We start from the raw sequence: 13,262 nt of genomic DNA, 5'->3' as shown, positions 1-13,262 counted from the left end.
AAACAACAGAAAACATTAAATCTAGTCCTTTTACATCAGAATTTCCAGATCTGTGTGTGTTTGTGTTTATTTATTTATAGATAGATGAAATGATTGATATATAGATATGAATTGATAATATAAAAAATAAATTGATAATATTTTTGAGGTGCAACTTAACAAAATCAAAACTTTAAAAATATTCACACAAATGAATTAAATAATATTGACTGAGGAAAAGTTAATGAAGAAAACTTCCAAAATCTATACTCAAATTAGACATAAGGATTTAATCAGCATATTATTTTTTAGTCCCCCAAATTAAAACTGTATGTATGTTATAAAAATGGAGCATTAATTAAATAATATTGAGCATATCCATAAAGTATAGTACTTTGTGGATAGTGCATGCTACATTTGGGAGAATATTTCACATCGGGGCACTTTTTATGTTGTATTTTGTGAACAATGCAAATTGTGGAATTACATGTAAACCCACAGACACTCATCACACACACATATATGTTGTTGTGTAAATGCCATATCTATTTATAGTGTTTAAGTTTCTGCATGTGTCTCTCTGTTGGTTCTCTACCTCTTGCTTAGTTACATAAAGCTCTTGTAGTTTACTGGTACATACACACACATACCCACGAACATACACACACACAAACAAACACATACAGTATAAGTGCAATTTTGTAAGGATAATCATCTCTATGATGTGTTTTCGATAACCCTCTCTGGTATTATGTTTTTCCCGATGGGTATGCATTACCTTTATGCTCAAATAAAATAATAATTATTAAACTACCAATAAACATAACAGATGTTATGTTACTAAAATATAATAGAAATAAAGCTACTTTTTATCTTTTTAATGGCTTTCCACATTTATTCCCACATTTCTCTGTGAGGAAGAGCTGCTGGCAGAACTTTCTGATGAAACACTCAGGAAATCAGTTTTACACTTCGAAGCACAGGAGTCGAAACACGTTCTCAAAGCCCATGTCACTTAAATGTTCACTGTTTTCCACTCCATCGATACACTTCTCATTAGCTGTAATAAGTCCGTCTCATTAAAGTCTCCTGAGATCCAAAAGGGAGAAACTTGCTCCTTCCCAGAGCACTTCATTCCATGTCCCTCAAAGAAAACTATTTAAACTCATGCCTCTTTTCAATCTGGGCGCTCCCTTGTCGCTCCAGGGATCTCAAAAGCAGAACACTCAGAATAATTCGGCACTCTTTACTGGTCTGCTGCTTTCTCCCTGCATTTTTAGTTTTTCAGACCTGTTTAGTTGCTAAATATTTCCCTGTAAAGATAAGAAATAGACATTATTACATGTTTCTAGAAGGCTGGAGAATTTATGCAATTTGTCCTGGCAATGCAAATTGTTTCAAGGATTTCTAAGGTGGCATTTATTTGTTTGGCTTAATAATACTTCCTTCTGCAGAGTTATATTACAAAAATAGCTCCTAATAAACTTGTTGCATGTCTCTCTTTGTCCTAACTCCATCATCAGTTGCTAAGGATACCTTCAGTCATGCCAAGTTCATAAATCCAAATTAGAAATCTATGCATACTGGATCTTCACGGTAACATGCTGACAGCACTTTGGCATCCAGATGGCCTAGATGTTGAAGGATTTCCTGTTGTGGGTACCAATGACTATGAATTGCTTTGTGTGTTTTCTTCTTGGTATAAGTTAGATGAAAATTTAAGTCTACTAAATCTAATCATTTTTCCTTCTAGCAAAATATCACCTTCAACCTTCTAAAAAGTCTTAGTTCTTCATCGCTTGTTTAGTTACATAAAGTTGATGTAGTTTATCAGTAAGTTTTTGATTTACTAAATTATACATAACCTTCTCTATCTACTACTCTGAATGGCTATCCTAACAGATTCAGCTCTCTGTAAGTGACAGATAATCATCTTTTGTTGGAATACAGTTTGGAATAAAATTAGATATTTGGATAATTTTTATGAAAATTATGTATATTCTATTCCTTGATGTCTACTTAGTGATGTGTGTCACATGCTGTTTTGAGTGGGTAGCATTCAGATTGCATGAATGAGAGGAGATATGAGAAATGTGAGAACATATAGAACACATGAATACATTATGAAGCTCTTTGAAAATTAAATAATTGGATTTAATAGTTACGGTTTTGTCTAAATGATGCAACATCCCTGAGTAAAATTAGGCAATTAAAATGGATCATCTAGGAGCTTCTGCTGTACTTAGACTCACTTTGTTTGTTCCACTCTTCCTATTCCCTTAATGAAAATCCAGGTCTTTTGGAATTATGCAGGAATTTCACAGGTAAGAAGTCAAATGCTGATGAGCACCTAGACTGACTCCTCCTCATAGTAGCACTTTAAATATTTGGTGCATATGCAAATGACTGGGTTTCCAGAACATTTCATTGTGGTCTGACTGAATTTACGTTCTTTATATGACATAAACAAGATTTACGTAAACTGGATCTAAGAAAGTTGAGGCAGAGTTGTCTGCAACTCCTGGGCTGGAAATCTCAGGCACAAGTATAATGAGGAATGACTGTCCCATTCCCTCCATGCCAAATGCAAGTGCATTGAGAAAAAGATTGCCTGTTTGATTATCTGTGGGAATTACATGGAGTGAGTATTGTAAATCTCAGGTATAAGGATGCCATTGAGTGTAACAGTGCAAAGAATCTTTTCTTAAATGTTTGCTGCTTTTTTTAAAAAAATAATTTAAGGAAACCTTAGTCTTATGAATTAGATAGGATAAGGACAATACTGTTCGAAAGGCACAAAAGATCTAAAGGAAAAACCTGTACTTACTCCTAGTTTCTAAAGTACAGACTAGGAACCAGGCTTCCTGAATCTCTGAACAGTGCATTGTCTTTGTCTCCTTCCCCTCATTTTACAGATAAGAACACTGATGACTGGAGAGTTGAAGATGCTTGCATTAAAGACACAGAGCTGACGTAAGGCAGACTCCTACAGGCATTCTAATTTCCAGCATAGACTCGTTGCCTGACTGTCAAACGTGCAAGCATTTTAAAAATCCTTTTTTCCACAATGATTTCAAAGAATGTGCAGACACCTGGATTTCTCAGATCCACTTTGCCAGTGATTCACAGGCATTTTTTTAGTGTCCATCACACCAAGCATAAAATAAACTCTCATCAGAAATAACAGGTCTCTCTAGTAGAGGGGTTTATTCTAGTGTGTAGTCTCTTTGTGGGTCTTGTAGGTGTGTGTGGGTTGAAGAATGTGGTTCTAAGTTACTCTAAAATTGTCAGAGTACATTAGTGCTTTATTATCTAATAATTGTATGATTATTATTTCAATATGAGTTCATTCTTAATGATTCCAACTTTTTGAAATACTAAACAGAATTTAGGAACACAGAGAAAAACTAGGAACATATACTTTTGTATTTAGTCTCAAAATTGCACAACACTGTATTGACCTGTCTTGAGAACTTCTCATGTGAAAAGGTAACTGTAAGTTTGAATGTGTATATAATGACTCAATGTGTCTGGGATAACAACAGAAAAGTAATATTGCCAGTGTATTCTGTACAGGAAAAACCACACCTACAGTAATCTGTTGAAATTGAGGTATTATATTCTAAAATAGACATTGCAAAAGCTATCCCCGGTAAATACCTGGAAGTTGAGCACTTTGGAAAAAAATTCATACATGAATGCATAAAATAACTGGAGAAGTATGACTGGTATAGAGAAGGAGGACAGAAAACCTTGTAGTCATATTCACATTATGAAATGTTGAATGTTGCAAAGAGAGAAAACTGGTTCCAAGCAGATTCAGAAGGCAAGGAAGAATCCTGCATGAAGCAGCTTTAATCTAAGCTAATGCAGAGTTTCCTAACAAGGCTGCTGCATTGAAGGAGCATGCAGCTTGCTCTTTTCTTTGGCGGAAACTTCACCAGTGGTCATAGGGAAGCAAGCAAAGGCTGCAACTTACAAGTTAGGAATTATCTTGTCACTTGATTTAAAGGATGGGCTTGGTGATTATCACAGTCCTGGGCAAGCATTGTGTCCTACCTTCAAATTGTAGTGATGTGGGAGGAAAATATTTGCGGCCATCCCTACTCAACCAACATGTACCCCTTATAAAATAGTAGAGAATATTTACAAATGTCAGGATAACATAAATGCATTGATTTATCTCTTGGTGTACGGTATTATGCAATAAAAAATAGTTTAGGTAGGCCTAAAAGACAATCTTATCCAATAAAATTATGTCTATTTTATCCACTAACTTTTTAAAAATAATTTTCTCAAAATTTGCAGGCCAAGCATACTTCTGCTCTTCAAAGGCATTTAGATGTTCTGCGAGCTTAATTGAAATGCACAGTTTTTTCTGAGAATTTCTACTAAGTAACAATCCTTTCAAGTCAAAGGATACTTGGGGGAAAAGATAGACTTTAACTGCTGATGTAACTTCACTGGGAGCACCTGGGTTTACAGACCTTTTCTGAAGATCAGGAGGTATTTGCAATTTAAATTCATAGATTTTAGTTGAATATGTAGATTGCTTAAATGAGAGATTGAGAATTCGCACCCATTTACCAATAGTTTTGAAATAATTTGCAGATATCTTACATTTTACTTGGTATTGTATAAAATATTTGCACCTGTAACTATAAATTTCTTATTTGATTCTTAAAGTAACCCTGAATGTTTATTATATCAATTAATATAAGCAGATACTGAGGCTCAGGGTGTTTAGGAAGAGGATCCAAGGTCACAGAATTAATTAATGTCGTGACCAGAGGAAGAACTCAATTCATTTAATTCTAAATTTTGTTTTACTGTATGTTGCCTTCATCATTTCAGAAACAAATGCCTATATAAAGTCACAGAATCATTCCAAACATTTTCTGATTATTTTTATGTGTACTAAACCATAGCAAAGCTGTACAATCTATGCCCAGGAGATATTCAACAAGTATAGTTACTTATTGTGCTCACTCTAGTGAGAGAGCAGATAATTAATTTTACAAAACATTTTACTTAAAATCATAATTTACTTTGAGGAGGGCTTGTTCTCTGATAAATTAGATCTTTTGTATGCAGATAGGAAAAGTAAGGCCAGTTGGCTGCAAAATGGAGTAGACTTTAGAATTTCCCTTTGCATTGCTAGGTTTGCAGGGCTAGCTGGCCATAGAAAAAGCTAGAACCACAGAAGAGTTACATATATACATATATAAATCTATGGGAGGAAATTATGAATGTATATACTTATATATATATATATATATAATGGATAAAAGATCATCCTTTATATTCTTGAAGTTTGTTGTGGATTTTATTGTAACCTGAAATTGTATAAAACAGTCCCTCAGTTTTTCTTAATTGCCAGAGCTACGGAAAAATTCCAATTTCCAAAAATCATCGGTGAGTTATACCTCAATATGTATGTCCCTGTGCTATTACATATACGTGTGTGTGTGTGTGTGTATAAAATGGGAGTAACCATGAACAGACAGCAGAGGCTGCTATTACATATACGTGTGTGTGTATAAAATGGGAGTAAGCGTGAACAGAGAGCAGAGGGCGCTATTACATATACATGTGTGCGTATAAAATGGGAGTAAGGATGAACAGACAGCAGAGGCCGCTATTACATATGCATGTGTGTGTATAAAATGGGAGTAAGCGTGAACAGACAGCAGAGGGCGCTATTACATATACGTGTGTGTGTATAAAATGGGAGTAAGCGTGAACAGACAGCAGAGGGCGCTATTACATATACGTGTGTGTGTATAAAATGGGAGTAAGCGTGAACAGACAGCAGAGGCCGCTATTACATATGCGTGTGTGTGTATAAAATGGGAGTAAGCGTGAACAGACAGCAGAGGGCGCTATTACATATACGTGTGTGTGTATAAAATGGGAGTAACCATGAACAGACAGCAGAGGCTGCTATTACATATACGTGTGTGTGTATAAAATGGGAGTAAGCGTGAACAGAGAGCAGAGGGCGCTATTACATATACATGTGTGCGTATAAAATGGGAGTAAGGATGAACAGACAGCAGAGGCCGCTATTACATATGCGTGTGTGTGTATAAAATGGGAGTAAGCGTGAACAGACAGCAGAGGGCGCTATTACATATACGTGTGTGTGTATAAAATGGGAGTAAGCGTGAACAGACAGCAGAGGGCGCTATTACATATACGTGTGTGTGTATAAAATGGGAGTAAGGGTGAACAGACAGCAGAGGCCGCTATTACATGTACGTGTGTGTGTATAAAATGGGAGTAAGCGTGAACAGATAGCAGAGGCCGCTATTACATATGTGTGTGTGTATAAAATGGGAGTAAGCGTGAACAGACAGCAGAGGGCGCTATTACATATATATGTTTGTGTGTGTGTGTGTGTGTCTGTGTGTGTATAAAATGGGAGTAAGTGTGAACAGAGCAGAGGCCGCTATTACATATACGTGTGTGTGTGTATAAAATGGGAGTAAGCGTGAACAGAGAGCAGAGGGCGCTATTACATATACATGTGTGCGTATAAAATGGGAGTAAGCGTGAACAGACAGCAGAGGCCGCTATTACATACGTGTGTGTGTATAAAATGGGAGTAAGCGTGAACAGACAGCAGAGGCCGCTATTACATATATGTGTGTGTATAAAATGGGAGTAAGCGTGAACAGAGAGCAGAGGCCGCTATTACATATACGTGTGTGTGTATAAAATGGGAGTAAGCGTGAACAGAGAGCAGAGGGCGCTATTACATATACGTGTGTGTATAAAATGGGAGTAAGCGTGAACAGACAGCAGAGGGCCCTATTACATATACGTGTGTGCGTATAAAATGGGAGTAAGCGTGAACAGACAGCAGAGCCCGCTATTACATATACGTGTGTGTGTATAAAATGGGAGTAAGCGTGAACAGAGAGCAGAGGGCGCTATTACATATGTGTGTGTGTGTGTGTGTATAAAATGGGAGTAAGCGTGAACAGACAGCAGAGACCACTGTTTGACTTTGTGAAGCAGCACACGATTTTCCCTCTGTTTCTGGTGTCTTATCGCATGATAAAAGTCAAACCCATAATGTAGGAAGTGTGGAAGTAGTTGAAATACTGCTAATATTTAGGCTGCGACATAAACTGGAGAGGAGTTTCCCTTTAGAAATATATTTTTATAGGTTCCATTAATGAAACCTAAAAAAAGTAAAATGAGGGAGGTTGTAAGTAATGATGACATTGTACATAGTATCATAAAAATGTATAAAACCTGACACCAAATATTCTGAATTGGCAAAATATACATTATATATATATATAAAATATACATATGATGTATCTATGTGTACATTTTTATATATGTGTGTATATCTGTACACATAGTTTATATCCATAAAACAGCAATCCTGATTATAATAATTTATGTGATCTACTCTCAAGTATGACTAATTTTCAGTAGTCACATTAGTTATTACATTGTTAACAATTTAGCAGGTTCACATGCTTGGTACATTTTATTTGCTAATTACAGTAAATGTCTAGCTGCTATTCCCATATAAAGCTTCCTATATACACAATGCCATGTGTATGAATATATAATGAATTGAGACTATCTAGTCCAAACACTCCTGGCACTAACAGACCCCGTGACCACCAACACGTTACCCTCAATGCTGTCATTGGTGAGAGAGGCTTTTATAGCTCCTCACTTCTTAGTTTTATTGTGAAGATCAGGGAGTCAATAGTTACAAAGTACTTCTTAGCATGACACTTTGCAAAATAAACTCCACGATGTCATCATCATTATTCTCAATAGCAACTTCTTTTTCTGGGCAATTGACTCAAATGCTAATATTTTTAGAATATTTAGAGGAGCACTAGACTAGTTTGATAAATTTTACTCCCAAATATGTTGGTAAAATGTCTTTCTTGGGACACTTTTAGCCTTAAACAATGTGAAAAATCATCCTTTCCTTCCATGAAGTTTGTTGTGGATATTTGTTTCTTTATTGTAACCTGAAATTGTATAAAACACACTCAGTTTTTATTAATTATGAAGAACTATGAAAAATTCTAATTTCCAAAAATAATCAGTGAATTATAGCTCAATGTTTACGTCCCTGTGGTATTTCCTCTGAATATTAATTGCTAATACTGATTTCTAATGGTAATGCTAATCATAATCCTAATGCTAATTCTTCATCATCTTAAAATTGGAAATAAATAAAATTCTACAACACTGAATGTCTCTTGAGAATAATTTTTATGTCTAAATTTGCAAGAGTAGTTTCCATTGAGTTTCTGTTGCCCTTTTTATTTCATCCCTTATAGTTTGTCTGGGACATGGATAAACTAACACCAAGTATACTCTCATGATGTAGACAGTGACTGGTGATCCAAATGCTAGATAACCCATACTTGTAGCTAAATGGAAGACATGAGCTACTCACAGCCAGCACCAAAGATGTTTTGAAAGTAGTGGTGATGCCGACCATACAAAGACGCATTAAATAATAATACAAATTTAAATGCATCTAAGGTAATACACACACGCATACACTGGACCATGGTATGTGTAACTGCTGTGTAGCATGGTATGCAACCTTAGGCATTGTTATGCACATCATCGTAATACAGTATCATCTGCTGACCTCATCTTCTCCAATGTATTTAAGCAATTATTGATTAATAATGACCAATTTTATTTAAAAACCTTCTGGAATAGATTAAATGCTAGATATCAGTCTCAATGTGGCAAGAATACTATTTTTTAAATGTTTTCTTCCCACTTTTAAAAGTTTGCTCCCTAACAATTAATTCACATGTTGTTATTTTACTGCCCTGGGAATGCTATCATCTTATTTGGAAGATATTACCTTATATCGGGACAACTGTAGGATCAATGGAAGAGTACAACACATCCTCTACAGACTTCACTTTCATGGGGCTGTTCAACAGAAAGGAAACCTCAGGTCTTATTTTTGCCATCATCTCTATCATCTTCTTCACCGCACTGATGGCCAATGGGGTTATGATCTTCCTGATCCAAACAGATTTGCGCCTTCATACACCCATGTACTTCCTCCTCAGCCACCTTTCCTTAATTGACATGATGTATATTTCCACTATTGTGCCTAAGATGCTGGTTAATTACCTGCTGGATCAAAGGACCATTTCCTTTGTGGGGTGCACAGCTCAACACTTCCTCTACCTTACCCTTGTGGGAGCTGAATTCTTCCTGCTGGGCCTCATGGCCTATGACCGCTATGTGGCCATTTGCAACCCTCTGAGATACCCTGTCCTCATGAGCCGCCGGGTCTGTTGGATGATTATAGCAGGTTCCTGGTTTGGGGGCTCTTTGGATGGCTTCCTCCTAACCCCCATCACCATGAGCTTTCCCTTCTGCAATTCCCGGGAGATTAACCACTTCTTCTGTGAGGCACCAGCAGTCCTGAAGTTGGCATGTGCAGACACAGCCCTCTATGAGACAGTGATGTATGTGTGCTGTGTTTTGATGCTGCTGATTCCTTTCTCTGTAGTCCTTGCTTCCTATGCCCGAATCCTGACTACAGTTCAGTGCATGAGCTCAGTGGAGGGCAGGAAGAAGGCATTTGCCACTTGTTCATCCCACATGACTGTGGTGTCCTTGTTCTATGGGGCTGCCATGTACACCTACATGCTGCCACATTCTTACCACAAGCCAGCCCAGGACAAAGTCCTCTCTGTGTTTTACACCATTCTCACACCCATGCTGAACCCCCTCATCTACAGCCTTAGAAACAAGGATGTGACTGGAGCTCTGAAGAGGGCCTTGGGGAGGTTCAAGGGTCCTCAAAGGGTGTCAGGAGGTGTCTTTTGACAGTCGACTCCTTCCCATGCATATGGTAAATGGGAGACTCTGTGGTCACTGTGGCTGTGCTTTCATCAAAAGATGAAGCAAAAAGGGAGGGAGTCATATGATTACAATATTGGTTTTTTGGCTAGGGTTTCTGGTTCATAACTCCATAGTTATGTTATGATGTTGTGGTTTTTTAGGCCTCAGAAAACTGAATCTCTCTCTGTGATCTTTGCCTTCCCTCTTTTCACCTGCTTCTTTTTCTCCCCAAAGAAAGCCTTAGAAACTAAAAATATAATCCAATCTTTCCCCGCTTTTGGTCACAAAGAAATTATCTGACTACCTTGTCTGACTGTATGTCATAAGACCTCTGTTTCAAAAGAGGTCTTCTCTCATACCCTGGGGGAGGGAATGCTATACAGAGAGGCCAAGAAGAATCCGATCAGACAGGCCTTCGTGGGTGTCCCCACTCACTCTATCAACATTAGGTCATACTCTTTGTTCAATCATATTTCTATGCAATTGTCCATGCTTCAATCGTGACTATTCAATAAAGTCTCCATATAAGGGCCAAAAGGAGAGGACAGAAAACTTCTGGACAGCTAAACTCATGAAGCTGAACAGGAGGGTGATAAGAACCCATCCATGTGCCTGGAGGGTGGCATGTCCCAACTCCACAGAGGCAGAAGCTCTTATGCTCTTCCAGACCTCACCCTCTGTGTCTTTTCATCTGACTGTTTCTGTGTATCCTTTGTAATATCATTTATAATAAATGGTAAACATAGGTAAGTGTTTCCTTGAATTCTGTGAGCCTTTATAGTAAACTAACTGAACCCAAGGAAGGGCCGTGGGATCCCCAATTTACAATCACTTGGTCAAAAGTACAGGACAACTTGGGGCTTTTAATTGGCACTGGAAATGGAAGGCAGTGTTATGGGACTGAGCCCTCACCCTGTGGGATCTGACACTATCTCCAGATAGATAGTGGCAGATGGTCATGGGAGTTTAGCTTGGGCTAGAGCATTTGACTGTAGATAGTGGCAGATGGTCACGGGAGTTTAGCTTGGGCTAGCGCATTTGACTATAGATAGTGGCAGATGGTCACGGGAGTTTAGCTTGGGCTAGCGCATTTGACTGTAGATAGTGGCAGATGGTCACGGGAGTTTAGCTTGGGCTAGAGCATTTGACTGTAGATAGTGGCAGATGGTCACGGGAGTTTAGCTTGGGCTAGAGCATTTGACTGTAGATAGTGGCAGATGGTCACGGGAGTTTAGCTTGGGCTAGCGCATTTGACTGCAGATAGTGGCAGATGGTCACGGGAGTTTAGCTTGGGCTAGAGCATTTGACTGTAGATAGTGGCAGATGGTCACGGGAGTTTAGCTTGGGCTAGCGCATTTGACTGTAGATAGTGGCAGATGGTCACGGGAGTTTAGCTTGGGCTAGAGCATTTGACTGTAGATAGTGGCAGATGGTCACGGGAGTTTAGCTTGGGCTAGCGCATTTGACTGTAGATAGTGGCAGATGGTCACGGGAGTTTAGCTTGGGCTAGAGCATTTGACTGTAGATAGTGGCAGATGGTCATGGGAGTTTAGCTTGGGCTAGCGCATTTGACTGTAGATAGTGGCAGATGGTCAGGGGAGTTTAGCTTGGGCTAGAGCATTTGACTGTAGATAGTGGCTGATGGTCACGGGAGTTTAGCTTGGGCTAGAGCATTTGACTGTACATAGTGGCAGATGGTCACGGGAGTTTAGCTTGGGCTAGCGCATTTGACTGTAGATAGTGGCAGATGGTCACGGGAGTTTAGCTTGGGCTAGCGCATTTGACTGTAGATAGTGCCCGATGGTCACGGGAGTTTAGCTTGGGCTAGAGCATTTGACTGTAGATAGTGGCAGATGGTCACGGGAGTTTAGCTTGGGCTAGCGCATTTGACTGTAGATAGTGGCCGATGGTCACGGGAGTTTAGCTTGGGCTAGTGCATTTGATTGTAGATAGTGGCAGATGGTCACGGGAGTTTAGCTTGGGCTAGAGCATTTGACTGTTGGTAGTGGCCGATGGTCACGGGAGTTTAGCTTGGGCTAGCGCATTTGACTGTAGATAGTGGCCGATGGTCACGGGAGTTTAGCTTGGGCTAGCGCATTTGACTGTAGATAGTGGCCGATGGTCACGGGAGTTTAGCTTGGGCTAGTGCATTTGATTGTAGATAGTGGCAGATGGTCACGGGAGTTTAGCTTGGGCTAGAGCATTTGACTGTTGGTAGTGGCCGATGGTCACGGGAGTTTAGCTTGGGCTAGCGCATTTGACTGTAGATAGTGGCCGATGGTCACGGGAGTTTAGCTTGGGCTAGCGCATTTGACTGTAGATAGTGGCAGATGGTCACGGGAGTTTAGCTTGGGCTAGTGCATTTGACTGTAGATAGTGGCAGATGGTCACGGGAGTTTAGCTTGGGCTAGAGCATTTGATTGTAGATAGTGGCAGATGATCATGGGAGTTTAGCTTGGGCTAGCGCATTTGACTGTAGATAGTGGCAGATGGTCATGGTAGTTTAGCTTGGGCTAGAGCATTTGACTGTAGATAGTGGCCGATGGTCATGGGAGTTTAGCTTGGGCTAGTGCATTTGACTGTAGATAGTGACCGAATGGAATTGATTTGGAGGACACCAAGTGGTGTCCACTGCAGAAATGATTGTTTACTTGGTGTGTATCAAAAATCCCCCACTCATTTGGTCCCATACATCTTATATGTTGGTGGTTGTGTGGTGTGGAAGCAGAGGAAAAACAGTGTCATGTGTTTTTTTCCTCAAAGAGCGTACAACTTGGTGGAAAAAAAAAACTAATGTAAAAAAAGTCCTCTTGATCTCTTTTCCTTCTCTTTTCTTTTTTTCTTATACCTTCCCTTTCTCCTGCCATGTTCACATGTATTCTAAATAAATACAAGAGGGCTCCATAAACACAAAAATGTGTTTCCATCTGCAAGCTGGTAGAAAGAGTCATTGAACATAGTCTTCTTAAATAGGTATTGTACTCACTACAATCAGGTGCTTATTACTTTCAGTAAAAGTATGGTATTTATCTTTTTTTATTTTGCAACACATTAGTGAAAACTATTTGTCAGATAACTTAAAATAAATGGATGAAAGCAAAGGACATTGCCCAGAAAAGACATCATGAGAACACTGCATATCTGAGGGGTAACGGGGTTTCTAAAACACTGCAGAAACATACAGGGGGATGGGTTAGGAAGGCAGTAAAATGCTTTTCAAATATCTCATGAGATCATCAAGATTAAGCATATATCAGCCATGTAATAGTATTAGGGCATAGTTAATATTCATGTTCCATATGGATCCAGGAATTGAGGAAAGAAAGCATGTGCCGATACATGGTTCGTATCCCAATTATATAAAGAGTTCACTCATCAACTAAAGGGTGACTTTATCAAAATTATAATTCACCATG

The 13,262-nt window shown here is 38.8% G+C and overlaps 1 protein-coding gene across 1 annotated transcript; it reads left to right on the top strand.

Moving 5' to 3' along the window:
- Nucleotides 1–4,287: 4,287 nt before the first annotated feature.
- OR2T1 (olfactory receptor family 2 subfamily T member 1) lies at nucleotides 4,288–10,752 on the top strand. The gene is made up of 2 exons (XM_003308851.2): nucleotides 4,288–4,485; nucleotides 8,842–10,752. Exon 2 carries the CDS (start codon nucleotides 8,875–8,877, stop codon nucleotides 9,829–9,831), a length of 957 nt encoding a protein of 318 aa, XP_003308899.2. The 5' UTR covers nucleotides 4,288–4,485; nucleotides 8,842–8,874; the 3' UTR covers nucleotides 9,832–10,752.
- Nucleotides 10,753–13,262: the final 2,510 nt, after the last annotated feature.

Source organism: Pan troglodytes, chromosome 1 (genome assembly GCF_028858775.2).
Source record: "Pan troglodytes isolate AG18354 chromosome 1, NHGRI_mPanTro3-v2.0_pri, whole genome shotgun sequence".
In the NCBI taxonomy this organism is placed as follows: Eukaryota; Metazoa; Chordata; class Mammalia; order Primates; family Hominidae; genus Pan; species Pan troglodytes.
The sequence above is the reverse complement of the archived record's forward strand: the minus strand, read 5'-3'. Positions and strand labels throughout refer to the sequence as shown.

Bases quoted from the DNA above. Each gene is read 5' to 3' on its own strand.
- OR2T1 (XM_003308851.2), top strand. From the start codon at position 8,875: ATGGAAGAGTACAACACATCCTCTACAGACTTCACTTTCATGGGGCTG.